Consider the following 17,818-nt stretch of genomic DNA (forward strand, 5'->3'; position numbering starts at 1 on the left):
ATTAATAAACTTTGGAACCAAAAGGCTCATTCTTTTCAACAACGTTCATTCATTCAGCAAGTATGGACTGAACACCTAATTGGTGCCACCAAGTCTGCTGATATAACAAATCAAACAGGGTCCCTGCTCTTACAGAGCCCACAGAAAGGAAACTAAATACACATGTCAGCCGGAGGCCAGGTGAGTGTCGTACTTTGAAGAAACTAAACTCAGAGGCAGCTTGAGCTGATATGGATGTGGCCTTCACACTAGGTGAATGGGGCGAGAGCCTCTGAGGGGCAGAAACAACGGCAAGGATGGGTAAAGAGAGAGCAGGAGAGGCAGGAGCAGGAGAGGCAGGGCAGGAGCAGGAGCAGGAGAGGCAGGGCAGGAGCAGGAGAGGCAGGAGAGGCAGGAGCAGGAGAGGCAGGAGCAGGAGCAGGAGAGGCAGGGCAGGATCAGGAGCAGGAGAGGCAGGGCAGGAGCAGGAGCAGGAGAGGCAGGAGCAGGAGAGGCAGGAGCAGGAGAGGCAGGAGCAGGAGAGGCAGGGCAGGAGCAGGAGAGGCAGGAGCAGGAGAGGCAGGGCAGGAGCAGGAGAGGCAGGGCAGGAGCAGGAGAGGCAGGAGCAGGAGCAAGAGAGGCAGGAGCAGGAGCAGGAGAGGCAGGAGCAGGAGAGGGCAGGCAGCAGGCACTAAAGTTGTGCAGTGGGAAAGGTCTCCGCCTTGTGGGAGGGCAGCAGCAGCTGGGACAAAGAGTGGGTAGTAGGAGAGGCAAGACAGAAAGATAGGGAAAGGCTGGGAATGGTGACCCACACGTTTAATCCCAGCACTCGGGAGTCTAGGCACTTGGATCTTTAAGTTCAAAGTCAGCCTGGTCTACAGAGTCAGTTCCAGGTTAGCAAGGCTGCATAGTGAAACTCTGTCCCCCAAAAACATTAAAAATAAAACAAGAACAAAAACAATAGGGAAAATTCGCAGGACATAATACGAAGGCAGAGAGAGTCGGGCAGTGATGGCACATGCCTTTAACCCCAGCACTTGGGAGGCAGAGGCAGGCAGATTTCTAAGTTCAAGGCCAGCCTGGTCTACAGAGTGAGTTCCAGTACAGCCAGGGCTACACAGAGAAACCCTGTCTCGAAAAACAAAACAAAACAAAACAAAACAAAAAACAAAAAAAGAAGGCAGAGAGAAGCCTTTCATCAGAGCTTCTGGCTCAAGCCTTCGCTAGCAGCACAGCAAAAATAATGTAAAATTAACTGCTTCCGGCCTTTCTTCCTTCTCTGGAATTCTCTGCAAATCAATCTGCAATTTTCTAGGAACTTCACTAGAAATTCTGTGACAAGGGTAGAATGGTAGAATATGTAATAAACTCCCTGTGCAGCTCTAGTGGCTTTTGAGTCTCCCGAGGTACCACACATATTTCTTTTATCAAAAAAGACAGAAGGAAAACCTTTTTTTGCAAGTTAATGGCTTTAAGGTGTGAACTGAAGCCTCGGTTGTAGAACTCCTCTTTAATTACAGCACTGGGGAGGCAGAGGCAGGCCAATCTCTGTGAGTTCAAGGTCAGCCTGGTCTGTAGAGTGAGTTCCAAGACAGCTAAGGCTACACAAAGAAAACCTGTTTAAAAATAAAAAGTAATCTGAGAACCACCAAAGAACATGCATTGGTAGTGCTAAGACAATTGCTTTCTCTCCTTTGAGGAGTCCCATACCCACACCGGGTACACACATACTTTCCCCTACACTCCCTTGGGAAGCACATTCCACAATCCCCTTACCTGGATGTGTTTTACTTTCTTCTGATTGAATTTTCTCTTCACTTTTGTGCTCTAACCTATATTAAATTATCTTTAATAAAATGTCCAACTCTGCTTCGTTATAACAGCTAGTCTTGAAATTCCTTTCAGTATCAAAATCACAGACCCCAGTTTGGACTGAGTTGAGATCAGTCTTGGGGAACTCCTCAGGGTACTGAGGGTGACAGTGTGGAGCCTTGTCTCTGTCCTCTCAAGAACAGGAGGAGAGTGCTTTGTGCAGGGGCCCAGTCTTCACATCCTTGTAGCCTGTATTCTATTTGGGTTTCAGGCATTTGGGTTTTCCTTATAAGCAATTCCATTTTAAGCATGTTGTTTTAACATTTTAAACTTATTAACTCTCTTTTCAATCACTGGTCACTGTAGAAACAGTGAGTTATGGGAAGATAGGAGAAAGCTGGAAGCGAGGAGGCTGAATGTTAGCTTTGAGAACCGATAATGAAGTCTTGCAAAAGGCTGATGGTCTTGGAATTTGAGGGAAATAGGTCACTAGAATGTTCTCTCTCTTTCGTTCTGAAATAGAACCTGTATCTCTTACTGATGGAAGGGTTGCAGGGTAAAATAAAGTGCAGACTGAGGGGGTAGAGAGATGGCTCAGTGGGTAAAGGCACTTGGTATTTACGTGTGAGGATCTGAGTTCAAATTTCTAGAATCCATAAAAAAGCTGGACGTGCCAGCTTTTGTAATTCCAGTGCTAGTAGAATCCTCAGGCTAGCCTGGCGCGCGCGCGCGCACTGCAACCCCCCCCCCCCCTTCGGTAAACTGGGGACATAAAGCCTGAAGAAAAGGTCTAAAATGATGACAAGAGTTTTCCAGGTCACACGCCCCTTCACTGATCCCATTAATGTCCACTAGAACCCAGGATGTACGTCTTTTCCTCTGGACTCGTTTCTCCAGGCTCCGGGCCTGTTTTACCCCTGTCACGCTAGCATTTCCAGTTCTGCGGGGATTAGGGAAAGGTGCCTCCCTTTGTTAGAAACATTTTCGCTCAGGTGTCCTGTGACTCAGTTTCCCTGGTCACCTGTCTTCTGCACTTAGAGGGACCGGTGATAATCATATGTAAATGAATGACCAGAAGTAATTACAGGCTGAATCAGTAGCTATACTAGAAATAGAACCCAGGCGTCTTGACTCAGAAGCTCGAGGATCTCCCTACTGCCAGGCGCACGCTGCGTCCGCCCGGCGGCCTGGACCCTTCCGGGGTACTTGTAGCAAAGCAATAACAGGTTGAGTTCCTCTGCTGCCCCTGTGTTCTTCCGCGCCGGCGCGCAACTTGACGAGCGTGGGCGGAGCGGGCCGACTCTGGGGCGGGGCCTCGTCGTGGGCGGGGCCTCCCCGAGTTCCGGAGTAGAGTGTCTGGCAGCCTTTGCTGGAGCCGCGATGCAGCCGCCGCCCCGAAAAGTGAGATTTGCCCAGAAAAAGGGATTTCCTGGAGGTCTGGGGGAGCGGAGGGACCCCTCTGGTACCCGAATCGGGGTGGGTCACAAGGAGTGGCAAGGGGGTCAAAGCCTAATGCAGAAGAAACCGAGGAAACAGCCCAGCCTCTCTCGGGCCCCGCCCCCTCACCGCTCCCTTTGAGGTGTTTTGTAGGTCCCCACGCCGCCGGAGTGGGGTACCAGGCGGGAATCCTCACCTCTCTTTCTTAATCCTACAGGTGAAGCCAGCCCAGGAGGTGAAACTTCGCTTTTTGGAGCAGCTGAGCATCCTTCAGACCCGGCAACAGAGGGAGGCGGATCTACTGGAGGACATCAGGTAGCCCCAGACCCCTCACCTTCACGTCATCCATCTTCACAGGAGCGAGAGCACCACTCTTTCCTCAGTGTACATCTGTCAGGGTTGGGCGTTGTCTGGATGAGCTCTCTGACCTATGCATTCATGACCCTCACCGGAGGCATGCCTCTTCAGATAAATACAGAGCCCCTTCCTCAAACCACTTGACCTCACACCACTCTCTCCACCTCCATAATCAACCTTAGAACATAACCCCCTCCCTCTTCCAGACCTGTTGGAAGTGACTGATACCTGAACCCAGCCCGGTATTATCAGTTCCCTCACCGGCAGGCAGGCCCACAGATGGTCGGCCCTCCAGGGGTGGGAGGATCCTGCTGGGGCTCTGAACGAGGAGGTGAGGCTGACCTGTGTTGCAGCTTCCAGAGGTGATCTCAAGGACTCTCGGCTTTCAGACCCACTCCCTCTGGATATAGTCACACTCTGGGTTGGTTCCTTCTTCCTCCTGCTCAAGTCCAGCAGACACTTGAGTGTGGGAAAACAGTAGCAAACAGTAACATCTCTCCCTTCTACTCCAAAATCCACAGATCCTACAGCAAGCAGAGGGCAGCCATTGAACGGGAGTATGGGCAGGTATGGGATTCCTCTCTGGACCTTCCCTCTCTTTCTAGCCTTCTTTCCTGGGCAGCAGGCTCCCCCTTGACCCCGTTGTGGTCAAGAACAAATACCTAACTAATTGTGTGATGTTTTTATTTGTTACTTAGGATAAAGCGATTTCATTAAAAAAAAAAATGAAAAAGAACATGTCTAGAATCAGCCAGATTTATGTCAGATCACTGCCCTATTACTTCCTTAGCTGTGCAATCTTGGACAAGTTACTTTGTTATTTTTTTGGCCTCAGTTTTTTCCTCTGTAAAATGGGAATTGTAATAATAATATCCAAATTCCACATAAGGGTCTAAAGGACTAAATGAGTGGATGGACTCATTTAGTAGGAAATGTATATGTTATACATCCAAAGGATGGTATCATAGACCGGATCCAAATTCTCCCCCAGTTGGGGTGAGTCTTCAGTAAGGATCTGTGCGTGTGATGGATTTCTCACCAGGCACTCCAGAAGCTGGCCGGGCCATTCCTGAAGAGAGAAGGACAGCGAAGTGGGGAGGTAGACAGCAGGTGAGCTGCACAGGGCTGGAGGTGACAGAGGTGACGGGGAGCTCAGCCCCAGAGATGTGTGGGGACAAGGACCTAACCCTAACGAGCAGGGGAAGGCACGTGAGCCAAAGGTAGAGCTGACACAGCAGCAGCCGAGGAGCTGACCCAGCAAGGACACTGTGGGTGGGGGTGGAGGGCAAGAGTGATTCTGTGGCTGAGCTAATGGGCAGATCGATTGCTGGCCTCCTAGGTGGGGGGGGGGTACCTGTCTCTTGTGGGATTGGGATTGGAATGGGGGGTCTCATGAAATGGTGGAGTGTTTCTCTCTTCAACACGGACCTTCTCTGGGGAGGGGCAGGACAGTGTTTGGTGCCTGGCGCTGCCTTCTGGATGCCACTGTGGCTGGAGGCCAAACCCGACTCCAGGCGTCTGACCGATACCGCGACCTAGCAGGGGGTACTGGGAAGAGTGCCAAGGAGCAGGTGCTTAGGAAGGTATGTCTCGGTGGATGGGGCAAAGGAACGTCCAGCTCAGGTGAGCCCTGGTTTCGGTCAGGAGTCTGCGTATCTTTGCCACTAGGGGACAGAGAGCCTCCAGCAGGCACAGGCTGAGGTGCTACAGTCTGTCCGGGAGCTGAGCCGAAGCCAGAAGCTCTATGGGCAGCGGGAGCGTGTCTGGGCCTTGGCCCAGGAGAAGGCTGCCGATGTCCAGGCCAGGTGGGCTCCAAGGTCTGACGTGAGGACTATGGGGCAGGATTGGAGTGTCAAGGCTGTACTTGACTCTTGATTGGTTTTCCCTGCACAGGCTGAACCGAAGTGACCACGGTATCTTCTACTCTCGGACCAGCCTCCAGAAACTGAGCACCAAGGTTTGGAGGGATAAAGGCATAAATAAGGGTCATGAATAGTCTAGTGGTTTGGGAGCCGGTGGCATAAAAGTAAGAGATTAGGTTGAACCTAGCTGGTGAATTGCCACGTGGTTCATTACCAGGCATGTGGTGTACACTCAGTAATATAGCTCCTCGGTTTCTTCATCTGGACAGTGGAGACAGTGCCTTTTTGTTGGTGTTCCTTCATATGCGTCTATATGGTACAGTGCTCTGCCCCTGGGGATTCAGTGAGAACACGACCGATGGAGTTCCACCCGCACAGCCCAGGGGAACCAAGAGTCTGATGATGTAAATGAAAGCGCAATGACAGTTGGGCCCGCATGAGAGGGGAGGCCTCACTGAACAGGTGGCCTGAGTGTCAGGGCAGCAGCAGCCATGCCAAGGTCTTTGGGAAGAGCATCCTGAGGAAAGGGCATGTTGAATGCAAAAGCTGAGGAGAGAGTCACTTTGGTTCAAAGATCTGAGAGAAAGGCCAGTGTGGCCACACTGCTGTAAGCAAGAGATGTGCACTTGACAAAGGTCAGCTCTTGTCAGAGCCAGTAAGCGATGGCAAGGCACGGTTTGCATTTTTATATATGCACAGAAGCCACAGGAGGGTTTTTAAGACAGCATTCTGCATGGAGGCTTTAGTGTAGTGCCAGGCAGTCATGTGAGATCCATTCTGGTTCTGGATTAGAGGTTGGCCTTGGAAGGCCTCCAAAGGTTCTGGACTCCCTGTTGACGCTTCTTTCCATTCCCTAGCTGTCTGCCCAGTCAGCCCAGTATTCCCAGCAGTTGAGAACAGCCCGCAATGAGTACCTGCTCAATTTGGTGGCCACCAATGCTCACCTGGCCCACTACTACCAAGAGGAGTTGCCAGCTCTGCTCAAGGCCAGTCCTAACCCAGTTTCCTCCTGCCCTTGGTGGATGCAGACTCCATCCCTGATTCTTCCTTCTACTCAGGCTGACTAGTGCTAGTGCTCAGAGTGAATAGACGATGCCTGTGTGGGTTCTGGTTCTGCTTCTTGGTACCTATTTGACTCCATACTCCTCATCAGAGTTAACCAAGTTTGCCTACATTGTAACACTAACGAGGTTCCAAGAGAATGGAAGTGCTTAAACTCCGAAGTGGTTTAAACATGACAGACTGTGATTAGGAGCAGGAATGTCTTATCCCTTGTTCCTCCCTGTCCCTCACCTCCTCGTCCCGCCCATGAATGGGTGATCTCTGCACTAGAGTCCTGGGAGAAGGTCCGCTGTACCTAATGTACTAAGGTACCGTGGGCTTCTGTTCTCTCCAGGTCCTGGTAAGTGAGCTGTCAGAATACTTGAGGGACCCCCTGACTTTATTGGGACACACAGAGCTGGAAGCTGCAGAGATGATCCTGGAACATGCCCGACATGGGGGGAAAGCAACCTCTCAGGTGAGGGGTCCCCTCGGGATGCTTGTGTGCTGCTCTCTTCAGACCCCTCCCCCACACTCCCTGGCATGCAGTTCTAACTTCTTTTCTTCCAAGAAGATCCGGCACAGGGTTGGGTGGGTGACAAGCGAGCTCCTGTATGTTTATCCCACCGTAGGTAAACTGGGAGCAAGATGTGAAGCTGTTTCTTCAGGGGCCTGGAGTCTTTTCTCCCACCCCACCTCAGCAGTTCCAACCAGCAGGGGCTGATCAGGTGAGAACACCCTGCTTGTGGAAACAGGCCAAGTCTAAGTGTAGGTATGCTTTAGACCCTATGTCTCATTGTTTCTATCTCAGTATTGATTTGGTGACTGTTCAGCCTTGGACAGGGGTTTTCGAAATCCCACTCACCTTCCTCCCATCTGAACACAAACACACCTCAGACGGAAGTCAGTCCTGTTCTCTTCCTGCACCCTGATCCCATTCCTGGGCCTGTGTCTATGTGAGCACATACCTTTGTCCACAGACAAAGGAATTCACTCCATCTTCATTGTCCCTGACACTGGAGGTCAAGATGAAGAAGGAAGGGGCTGGAGAGTTAGCTCAGTGGTTAAGCACTTGTTCTTGCATAGGACCTGGGTTTAATTCCCAACATGCACTTGAGGCTCACCACCACCTTGGGCACCAGGTGTGCATGTGGTGCGCAGACATACATGCAAGCAAAACATGTATAAACACAAAGTAATATGATAAATCTAAAGAAAAGACAAAAAAAAAAAGATGAGGAGGGAAAAGGGCTGGTAAGAAGGACGTACGCTGGATTTTTCCCTTGTGCATTCCTTGTCTCCTTCAGGTGTGTGGCCTGGAGTGGGGAGCAGGAGGCATGGCTGGAGAGAGTGGCCTGGAGAAAGAGGTTCAGCGCTGGACAAGCAGGGCTGCCCGAGACTACAAGATCCAGCATCATGGGCTTCGGGTGAGGTGGGGGTGCAGGTACTGGGGGTGGGTAAGAAAAGCTGAGAGAGGGGGACCATCGATGCAGACAGGAAGGGAGGGAAAGGAATTTTAACACAATGGCATGATGCAGTAGTTCCGAGCACAGCTTTTGGCACCAGACAGACTGGGGTTTGTATACTTTCCTGTTGTTGAGTTCTCTAACCCTGGGCAAGGAATGACTTCATCTCTCTGGACTTTGATTTCCTCATGGCTAAACTGGAGCCAATGATAATACCCTACCTCATAGGGAAGAGAGATGACCCAATGCACATGATGCAATTAGTGAAGTACCAGGCTCAGAGTAAGCTGTGGCCCACAATATCTCCACCCACCTCTGCCATCCTCACCAGGTCCTGCAGCGACTGGAGCAGAGGCGTCAGCAGGCTCTAGGGCGGGAGGCTCCAGGCATTGAGCAGCGGCTACAGGAAGTGAGGGAGAACATCCGACGGGCACAGGTGAGCCACAGCCCTGGTCTGAGAAGCACAGAAATCCTTCCTCCTCGGGCAACCCAACCCTCTTCACCATGGTAGCGAAAAAGAGGGAAGCAGAGGGCAGATCCAACTAACCAGGATACACACACACACACACACACACACACACGTATGTGTATATACACACACATATATACACACACGTATGTGTATATACACACACATATATATACACACATATGTGCATACACACATATATACACACATGTGTATATACACACAGGTGTATATACACACATATATACATACATGTGTATACACACGTGTATACACACATATGTGTATGCATACATACATACATGTGTATACACATACATAAACACGTGTATATATATATACACACACATATATACACACACATATGTGTATATGTACACACACACACACACTACTCTCTCCACACATACACACACACACACACACACACACACACACCTCTCTTTTGCCTCCTACCAGGTAAGCCAGGTGAAAGGGGCCGCCCGGCTGGCCCTGTTACAGGAGGCTGGTCTCGATGTACAGCGCTGGCTGAAGCCAGCCATGACGCAAGCCCAGGATGAGGTGGAACAGGAGCGGCGACTTAGCGAAGCTCGACTGTCCCAGAGGGACCTCTCTCCCACGGTGAGCTCCTCCTCGTCCCTAACCATGCACACCTGGGAAGCTAAAATCCCTTGTTAGAAGGCAGAGCCTCTAAAATGGGAATTGCAGTATCTAATTCAGAGGGTCACCAGGAGGCTACCACGCACACTTTGGGGCATGGACAATCCTCAGTGAACTTCTAGTATGTTGATTAAGAACCATGGTTATTCTGGGAGTAGACTAGAAGTTACTTGAGTGCCAGCCACTCAGCTTATAAGCTGTGTGACCTTGGAAAATGACTTAACCTTTGTGAGCCTCAGTTTCTTCAAAGGAAAAGTACAAAATAGTGCTGGGTTATGCAGAAGCTTAAGTGAAGGTATATATGTATATGTATATGTGACTTTGTATTAAACACCTAGTTGTTGTAATTGCGATTATTTAGTACCATCCTGTCCTATGGCGGTTTTGGTTATGATACATGATAATGGTTGTGGGGTACTGTCTTGAAGGAGGATTCCCAGTGTCCGTTAGAGTTAAGATAAAGATACGGGGGATGCATGCAGTACTTGAGATGGTATCTGTCCTCTACCCCACTCTAGGCTGAGGATGCCGAGCTTTCTGACTTCGATGAATGTGAGGAGGCTGGGGAGCTCTTTGAGGAGCCTGCCCCACCAGCCCTGGCTACCAGACCCCTCCCCTGCCCTGCACATGTAGTGTTTGGCTATCAGGTGTGAATGGGTGTGGAAACTTCAGATGGGCAACAGGGGGTGAGGAGGGGGCAGATATTGAATCCTTCTCTGGGGGACTCAGGCAGGACGTGAGGATGAACTGACCATCACAGAGGGTGAGTGGCTGGAGGTCATTGAGGAAGGAGATGCTGATGAATGGGTTAAGGTGAGTGTGGGACTCTGGTTGGGGGCAGTGGGAGGACTTGTGTGTGGCAATGCCAGAGTCAAGAAGGGCCAGTTGTGGACTGCTGAGTGAGTCTGATACCTGGTCACGTTGCCGGGTGAGCAGGCTCGGAACCAGCATGGTGACGCAGGCTTTGTCCCTGAGCGATATCTCAACTTCCCGGATCTCTCCTTTCCTGAGTGCCGCCATGGTAGCGACAATCCCTCAGGAGCAGAGCCCACAGGTAAGATACGGAGACCATGGGTATATAGGTTACTGGACTGGTATGGGGTGTCATGGCGCTAAGGGACCACAGCCGACAACATTACATCATCATCCTCTCTTCTGGGCTCCTGTAGCATTCTTGGCACGCGCTCTGTACAGCTACATGGCACAGAGTGAAGAGGAGCTAAGTTTTCCTGAGGGGGCTCTCATCCGCCTGTTGCCCAGGGCTCAAGATGGAGTGGACGATGGCTTCTGGAGGGGAGAATTTGGGGGGCATGTTGGAGTCTTCCCATCTCTCCTGGTAGAGGAACTGCTTGGCCCCCCAGGGCCACCTGAACTCTCTGACCCTGAGCAGGTGAAGCTTCATTTTCTCTCTGTTCCTTGTACTTCTGGGTTGACCCTTTCACCTCAGCAATGCTCCGTATTAACATTAAAGCCCTGTTTACTCCACAGGTTTACCTCTTATGGTGGCTTAGGTTTCTTTGTATGCTTTGGCTGGGAAGAGAAAAAGAGAAACTAAGGCACCCTTCATAGGAATTTGGGAACTTTAGGACCAGATAGGCCTGAGTACAAATTGCTATAGCATGCAGCTTAGGTGGTTATTTAACTTCTCTGAGCTGCCTTCTGCACGTGTAAAATAAAAATAGCAATAGCTGCTGTGGCAGGCTCACTGTCATGACCAGAGATCATAGAGGCACACGCATTAGCCCCATGGCACACAAAAAGTGGTTTTGTTTTTGTATTTGCTTTTTGGTTTTTGGTTTTTTCGAGACAGGGTTTCTCTGTATAGCCCTGGCTGTCCTGGAACTCACTCTGTAGACCAGGCTGGCCTTGAACTCAGAAATCCACCAGCCTCTGCCTCCCTGAGTGCTGGGATTTCAGGTGTGTGCCACCACTGCCTGGCACAAGAAGTGTTTTAATGTATTAAATGTATACTTAAATGTGCTTTGTCTACCTGTCTGTCTGCACACTAGAAGAGGACATCGGATCCCATTTTATTGTGAGCTGCCACGTGGTTGCTGGGAATTGAACTCAGGGCCTCTGGAAGAGCAGCCAGTGTTCTTAACCACTGAGCCATCTCAGTTGCCTTGTCATGACACAGCAGGGACTGTCTAGGGGAATCAGAACACCCAAGTTCTAGTTAGTACTCTGCCACTAAGTGACCATGATTCTGATGGATGGCACTTCTACTGTAGCAGCCCTCAAAAGACATAGCTCCCAGGGTGGTGGAGAAGGTTGTATAGATTTGTGGATGTGCAGAGTTAGCAGAATACTTGACAATGCAGTACATAATGGCTGTTGAAATATGCATGGTATAGCCCTCATTTGGTATTGAGGAGAGTGGGGTGAGAAGAAACATTGTAAGCCCTCCCACAGACCACAAGTGACTGTCTGCCTATCCCGTCTCCAGATGCTGCCATCCCCGTCTCCTCCCGGCTTCTCCCCTCCAGCACCCACCTGTGCCTTGGACGGATCCCCTGCACCTGCTCTGCCCTCTGGTGAGTAGACAGGAGAGGCTGGGGAGCAGAAGCAGTGGTAAGGAAGAGGCTTGGACTCTGCCTTCCCCTGCCCTGTGTTCCCCGTGACTTGCAATAAGGCCCATGGCACATGGAGGAGAGCTTGGATTTGGAGCCAGGCCCATACGCCTCTGACCCCTTCTGCTGTGGGACTTGAGGTGTGACACTAACTTGTCTGGTCCTTGGTCCATGTTTTGTGTTGTTTTCCTTCAGTCTCTGGAGGCTGGCCCTAAACTAGCACTCTTCCTGCCCCAGGCTTCCCAGCATGTTGGGATTAGAAGTATGAGTCACTTAGCCTAGCTTGGTTTACATTCTTTATACAGTGAAGAGAAAGGCATCGCTTTGTTGAATTGTTATCAGGGGCTAGGGAGTTGGCTCAGTGGATAAGAGCACTTGCTGTGCTTGCAGAGGACTATGTTTGATTCCCGGCACCCACGTGGCAGCTCGCAGGCATCAGTAACTCTAATCTCAAGGGATCTGACTCCCTCTTCTGACTCCAGTGGACACCAGGCATGCAAGCGGTACATAGACGTACATGTCAGCAAAATGCTTGTACACAGAGGAAAAAAGCTATCCAAGATATCTGATAAGAGTGTACAACATTGTGCTGGCATACTGTAAACATGGCTGGTTTAGATCATTGTTATTTTAAAAATTTGCTATCTTTTCTTTCTGCATTCTTATATTCTCCCAAAGTGTATGTTTTTCCTCTTAGTGTCCTTCAATTCTGAAGCACAGTACTCACCTCTGGGATATTTTAACTTATCTATTACAATGCTTATCTATTGGATTATTTTTTTTTTTTTGTGGGTACTGAGGATCACACTAGGATCATGTTCATGCTAGATATACATATCTACCACTAACTCACGTCTGCAGTCCCAGTCCGTATTTTTCCACCATGAAATAGTCAGCCTTTCTAAAACAGTCTAGTGTACCCACCTTCTCAGTTGCCCTCCCTGACTCCAGGGACACCGCCATCTCTTTTAGCATTCCTATTGCACTTGAATAATTCAGTACTTGGACATTCCTTCTCTGTCTCTGTCTGTCTGTCTGTCTGTGTCTGTGTGTGATATTATGGGATTCTCAATAGGCATTTCGAGGGGGACTTTGCACTCCACCCCTTTTTTGGTACTTATACAAAGCACTTGTGCATGAAGTGTTTGTTGGGAAAGGATGGACTAATGGATTTTATAGCTCAGGATGCTGGTGATTTTTTTTTTTTTTTGGCTAAGTCAACAAGTATTTATAAAGTATCACAACCCTAAGTGCTGGAGATGCAGTATGGAGCCGAACAAAGCTTGAGAATTGACTTTTGGTTTCTATTTCTAGACAAAGTCCTAGACTGCCCCGGACCCCTAGACATGCTGGTGCCTCGACTCAGGCCGGTAAGATGTCCTGACTTGGAGGGGACTATACAGAAGGGCCATGCCTATGGTCTAATTTTGTTTGCTGGGCTGAAGTAATGGTCAGGGATATTCTAAGGACAGACTCTGGAGCACTAATCACGTATGTCCCCTGCAGATGCGTCCACCACCTCCCCCACCAGCCAAAGCCCCGGATCCTGGTCATCCCGATCCTCTCACTTGAAGGCCAGGAGTCACTGTCCCCCAGTGATGCTGCTGCCCCTGTCTCCATGCTGACAGAAACCACCCCTCAGTGGTCTGGAGCGACATAGGCAAAAGCTGCAATCTTTCCCGATGTTCATTCTCATCTCCAGGGGTAGAAACTTACCCTGTTCCCATTTCTGGGATTTGAACCCATGCCTCCCCCATTCTTCTCCTGTCATTTCTGGAAGTACCCCGTTGCCTTCTTGCCATCACCCCATATCTAAGGTGGTAAAATACCACAACATCTCTGGGGCTGGAACCCATCTCCCAAAGCCTTCACGGCTCTGGCTCATCTGTGTCTTCATCCTGCCTCTGTGGTCAGCCCCACCCTGAATGCCAGGGTCAGTAGGCCTGGGGCCAGGAGAGGAGCAGACCTCGGGAGTCAGAAGGAGCTGGAGCCAGGATGCAAAGCAACTGTAATGGTCTGAGCGGATTTATTGACAGTGAATAAAGGGCATGAAGTCCAAGCCAGGGCCTGGGCCTCTTGTGCCAAGATGGCAGGGAGCCTAAGGTGCTATTGCTTTAGGGGCCCGCCAAGGAGGGTAGGGCCTGGTCCCAGCTGCCACGCTCTAGCATGTGGAGCGAGGTTGTGGGGAAGGCAGGCCAGGCAACCTGTTGGCAGGTGGGGAAAGGGAAAAGAGTGAGGGGCTGGGAAGTGGGAGGGGCTCTTCCTGAGGTCTCTCAGCCCAGGACATGTAACTTCAGATGGAAGTAGAGCTCGTCCCTCAAGGGAGGGGCAGAGCTGTCCAGTGGAGGGGAGAGCCTTCCTGGCTATCCATCCCCTGGCAATGCCTGCTGGTAATCCATCAGCACAGTGAAAACTGAGGCTTGGAAGAAAGGAAGGGAAACAGTGTTGCTTCCTAGTCAAGTTCTGTTCTCCAGGCACTGTGTCTGACTCCTGGAGGAACCTACACCCTCCCCCCCCCCCCCCCCCCCCCCCCCCCCGCATCCCCTTACTAAACTTCTAGTTCACCACCAGGGTTCAGGGAATTGATGGGATTGAGTAGTTTAGAGAGAGGGTGTGAGGGTGAGATTACCTGATCTTGAGCTCAGGGAGACTTGCCTCACATACCCCCTGCTTCTGGTGGTAGAGACTCCTGAGAGAAGGGGAGGTGTTCAGTGGAACAGGAGGTGGATCATAGCCATGTTGCCCAGAGTAGGGACCGTAAGATGTGTGTCCAGCACTGCCCAGTACTGCCCTGGCCATGTCTTCATACCTGCTGGCCTGAGGTGTCCAGTTTGGTTGGCTGTCCATTTGCTTCTTGACTAGGTAGCCCAGGGCTTGGGCCTCTCCCTCTAGGGTCCAAGGTCAGTTCTGCAGAGGTTCCAGGGGTCCCCTCAAGTGTACAAGGAACTAGGCTGGCATCCTTGAGTCTTCCATTCTGCACTGGGTGGGTGGCTGCGGCCTGGGAGGGTGGCGGCTCGGGGAGCAGCCTCTCAATGGCAGCCGCCCCTGTCCTAGTCTGCCCCCCTCCAGCCACCTGACTGCCTCCTGGTTCCTGCCCTCCACCAGAGCCCCAGCTTCTGTCTGTAGGGGAACCATCACGGTGTTCATGCAGGCCATAGCGCTTCTCAATGTGTGTCACTCGGAATCTGGGTGGGAAGAGAATGTGGCAACTCAGGCCTTCAGCTCAGAGGCCCCCTAAGCCTCCCTCCCTGGGTTTGACCTGGGGTAGGGAAGCCTTCAGAGACCGTGGGACACTGTGCAGCCTGACCCCTGCTGGAGTTGCCTAGTCTTTCAGAGGAAAGAATTGGGCCATAACTTTTGGGGGGCAGGATTATTGGGTCCCCAATTTAACCTCCCTTTTCTTGGACCACTATATCCCCACCTGCCCACTGAGAATACAGTGGTTTCTCCAGGTCTGGGGCGGCCTTTTCCTTCCTTAGAGCGACCCTGACGGACAAGTGGGGGCCTCTTGCTGCGGCTGCAGTGGATGCAAGGAGCTGCAGAGCCAAGGTGCACTGTGTGATGATGGGAAGGCGTTCCGTCCTGCAGGCTGGAGGTGGCATCCACACTGGGCCAAGAAGGGAAGGGAGCAGAAAGGATATTTCCAGTTCCCTTCCTGCTCTTTCCTCCTGTTCTTTCAACATGTTCTTTAAACCTCCCCAAACCCCACCTTCCCCAGGTTCCAACATCCCTCTGTCTTTAATAAATTCCCTGTTAAACCATGAGTGGTCAAGTGTTCCTCCTTTCCACCCTGTTTACTGAAGACAGTAATGCTTAACCAAAGGAAGTGACACCAGAGGGGAATGTTAGTTAGACTAGATGGTGTCTAGATGGTAGACACTGAAGGATAAACGATTCCTACAAAACTTCTTTCATAGGTCAGTTAGCCTTGTCCAGCTTACCCCACTACCACTCCCGAACTTCCATGGTACTTGGGAAGCCTGTGTTAGAGGGGATGGTAAGCTAAGTCATGCTGGCCCTTGTCTCCAGCTCACCTGGAGAGCTGCACCGTCCCTTCTCCTTCACTGTCCCCTAGCATCTCCTTCAAGGCCTCAGCATTGGCTGATGGAGAGGGAGAAGAGGGAGTCAGTGGAGGTAGAGGTCAGGGCAAGAGGAAGGAGTAAGCTGTTGGCCTATACCCACCTTCATTTTGGATGATGCAGCGAACAATCCGCTCTACCGTGTCCTCATTCACGTCATCGTCTTCAGCTGAAGGATGAAAGAGGTTGGCAGGGAAGCGGGAAATGAGTCAGCTTTGGGGGAGCATGACCTGATGGCCCCGTGGGTGATAGCTCAAGACATACCCCTTTACCTATGTGCCTTCATGCATCGGGCCAGAAAAGTTAGGAGAAGAAATGGGCTCCCAGGGCTATCATGAGTGGACCCCCTTCTCTAGCCTTGATTTCAGGGTGGTGCCACTTTACATGCAGACTCAAAAAATGCATCATAAGCTGTCTTTTGGACTTCATCAGGATTTGGGCTGGGTCTGTTGGCCAGGGAGGCAGAAAAAGTTGGGGGAGAAGGGTAAGGAAGACTTAATCGGGGCTCCAGGCGCCTCACTCACGGGGCTGGAGCTGGGCATCATCAGGCTCTGAGCCCCTAGACGTGCGGCAGCGGTAGCCTTTCTTCTTGAGCACATGGCAGATCATGAAGCCCACAAGGCCCATGAGGAAGAAGACCAGCACAAGCAGGAAGAGCATGTACAGCCCATGTTGGGGCGGCTCCAGGCCAGGCTGTGGTTCCGACATGAGGCCCTGGGGGGCGAGCGCGGGCCAGGGCGCCTCCTGGGTTTAGTGGACTGCAGCTGGGGACCCGGCAGAGTAGGAAGGCATCTTAGGATCCGCAATAGGAGGCCCCCCCGACCCCCTACCCAACCATGGAGCTGTCCGGACTCAGGGTGCTGGTCGGCCAAGATCTCCAAATGCTGGAGGCCAAATGGCAGCTACGCAGGCCCTCTGCCACGACCCAGTCTCACTTCTCTGATATTCAGACCGCTATCTTTTACAGCTCATACCGCGCCCCCGTCCCTCCCAAGGACACTGCAGCACGAGATGGGGCGAAATTCTTAGGCAGCGAGCCCAGACATCTCGCTTGAGACAGTGTCTACACCTCCTCTACATAAGCCTGAGCCAAGCATCCGTGCAGCCCTCTCCCCTCCTTGCATTCCCCGGTCCCTTCTTTTTCGGCTCCTCCCGCCCGACCACCTGGCCCACCCGGTACCGGTGGTTTGGTTCTGTCTCCGGCTCCAGCTCCGGCTCGGGTCCCGGCTCCAGGGGCGTCCTCGTCCGGCTCAGGGCCCCCGACGCCCTCCCGGAGCTCATCCCTTGCTTTCTCCCCCTCCCCCCTTTGCCGCCTCACCGGCTCCGGGCTGGTGGCTGCGGATACCGGTTCCGCGGCAGACGGGGGGAGGGAAGGATGTGGGCCAGTCGGGAACCGCGACAGGCTCTGGACCACTCCGGCCAGGGAAATAGAGGGGATCTGGGGGCGCCTCCGAAACCGTCCTGGGTTCCCAAATGCCTACTCGCGTTGCGGGCCCGGGACCAAGGGGCGGAGCGCAGGTGTGCGGGGCGGAGTGCGTGAGCCTTACGCGTGTGTGAACGCAAGTGAGATGTGCGCGTGACTGCGCCGCCCTTCCTCCTCCCCCCCCCCCACCCCCGTGCATGTGCAGCGCGAGTCTCGGTTCTCGTCGAGGGTCGGGAGGTCAGGAGAGGCTTTGGCCACTAGTCTTAACCCTCATGTCTGGCACAGGTCCTGACCTCAGATTACCCAGACCGGTGGGAAAGTCAGCAATCTTCCTAACTCACTGGGGGAAATTTGGCTTTCTGCACCTGAGAAGGGCAGGAGGGCCAGATCTTCCGAGGTTCCGACAGAGGAGCTACGACCCCAAGACCCGTTTGAGGCCAGCAGCTGGACGGAATGGCTCGCTTTCCCGAGGATATGACTCTCGCCCCGAGAGAAGCGGCTCTTGTATTCTATGAATGATGCCACGGGTCCCCGTTCAGGTTCTGAGTTTCAAACCTCGGAATCCAGACCAGGACAGCAAAATGAGGGGCGGAACTCCTAAGGGGGCGTGGCCTAAGCGTAGCCTTGGGAGGCGGGGCCGAGGTCTCCCGTTCTGCAGAGGTA

The 17,818-nt window shown here is 52.0% G+C and overlaps 2 protein-coding genes across 5 annotated transcripts; one reads left to right on the plus strand and one right to left on the minus strand.

The window, feature by feature from the left end:
- Positions 1-3,130: 3,130 nt before the first annotated feature.
- Positions 3,131-13,745, plus strand: Fchsd1 (FCH and double SH3 domains 1). Of its 3 annotated transcripts, none has more exons than XM_052155492.1 (20): positions 3,131-3,192; positions 3,446-3,543; positions 4,107-4,152; positions 4,628-4,695; positions 5,027-5,168; positions 5,254-5,390; positions 5,479-5,542; positions 6,305-6,433; positions 6,844-6,966; positions 7,121-7,216; positions 7,796-7,915; positions 8,286-8,390; positions 8,883-9,044; positions 9,602-9,730; positions 9,813-9,896; positions 10,020-10,137; positions 10,253-10,473; positions 11,530-11,617; positions 12,968-13,023; positions 13,160-13,745. In XM_052155492.1, the coding sequence occupies exons 1-20, from the start codon at positions 3,172-3,174 to the stop codon at positions 13,223-13,225; spliced, it is 2,073 nt and encodes a 690-aa protein (XP_052011452.1). In that variant the 5' UTR covers positions 3,131-3,171; the 3' UTR covers positions 13,226-13,745. The 3 variants fall into 3 exon arrangements, 2 of the variants coding, with proteins under 2 accessions (XP_052011452.1, XP_052011453.1); XM_052155493.1 differs by having other exon boundaries at positions 5,033-5,168; XR_007973016.1 differs by lacking the exons at positions 12,968-13,023; positions 13,160-13,745 and having other exon boundaries at positions 10,344-10,473.
- Positions 13,650-17,343, minus strand: Rell2 (RELT like 2). 2 transcript variants are annotated; one of them, XM_052155494.1, is made up of 8 exons: positions 16,913-17,343; positions 16,257-16,496; positions 15,836-15,901; positions 15,688-15,754; positions 15,075-15,260; positions 14,463-14,838; positions 14,283-14,342; positions 13,650-14,072 (listed from the first exon to the last, which is right to left on the minus strand). In XM_052155494.1, exons 2-7 carry the CDS (start codon positions 16,438-16,440, stop codon positions 14,310-14,312), a joined length of 912 nt encoding a protein of 303 aa, XP_052011454.1. In that variant the 5' UTR covers positions 16,441-16,496; positions 16,913-17,343; the 3' UTR covers positions 13,650-14,072; positions 14,283-14,309. The 2 variants fall into 2 exon arrangements, with proteins under 2 accessions (XP_052011454.1, XP_052011455.1); XM_052155495.1 differs by having other exon boundaries at positions 16,906-17,343.
- Between the last annotated feature and the right edge of the window lie 475 nt (positions 17,344-17,818).

Source organism: Apodemus sylvaticus, chromosome 13 (genome assembly GCF_947179515.1).
Source record: "Apodemus sylvaticus chromosome 13, mApoSyl1.1, whole genome shotgun sequence".
Lineage (NCBI taxonomy): Eukaryota > Metazoa > Chordata > Mammalia > Rodentia > Muridae > Apodemus > Apodemus sylvaticus.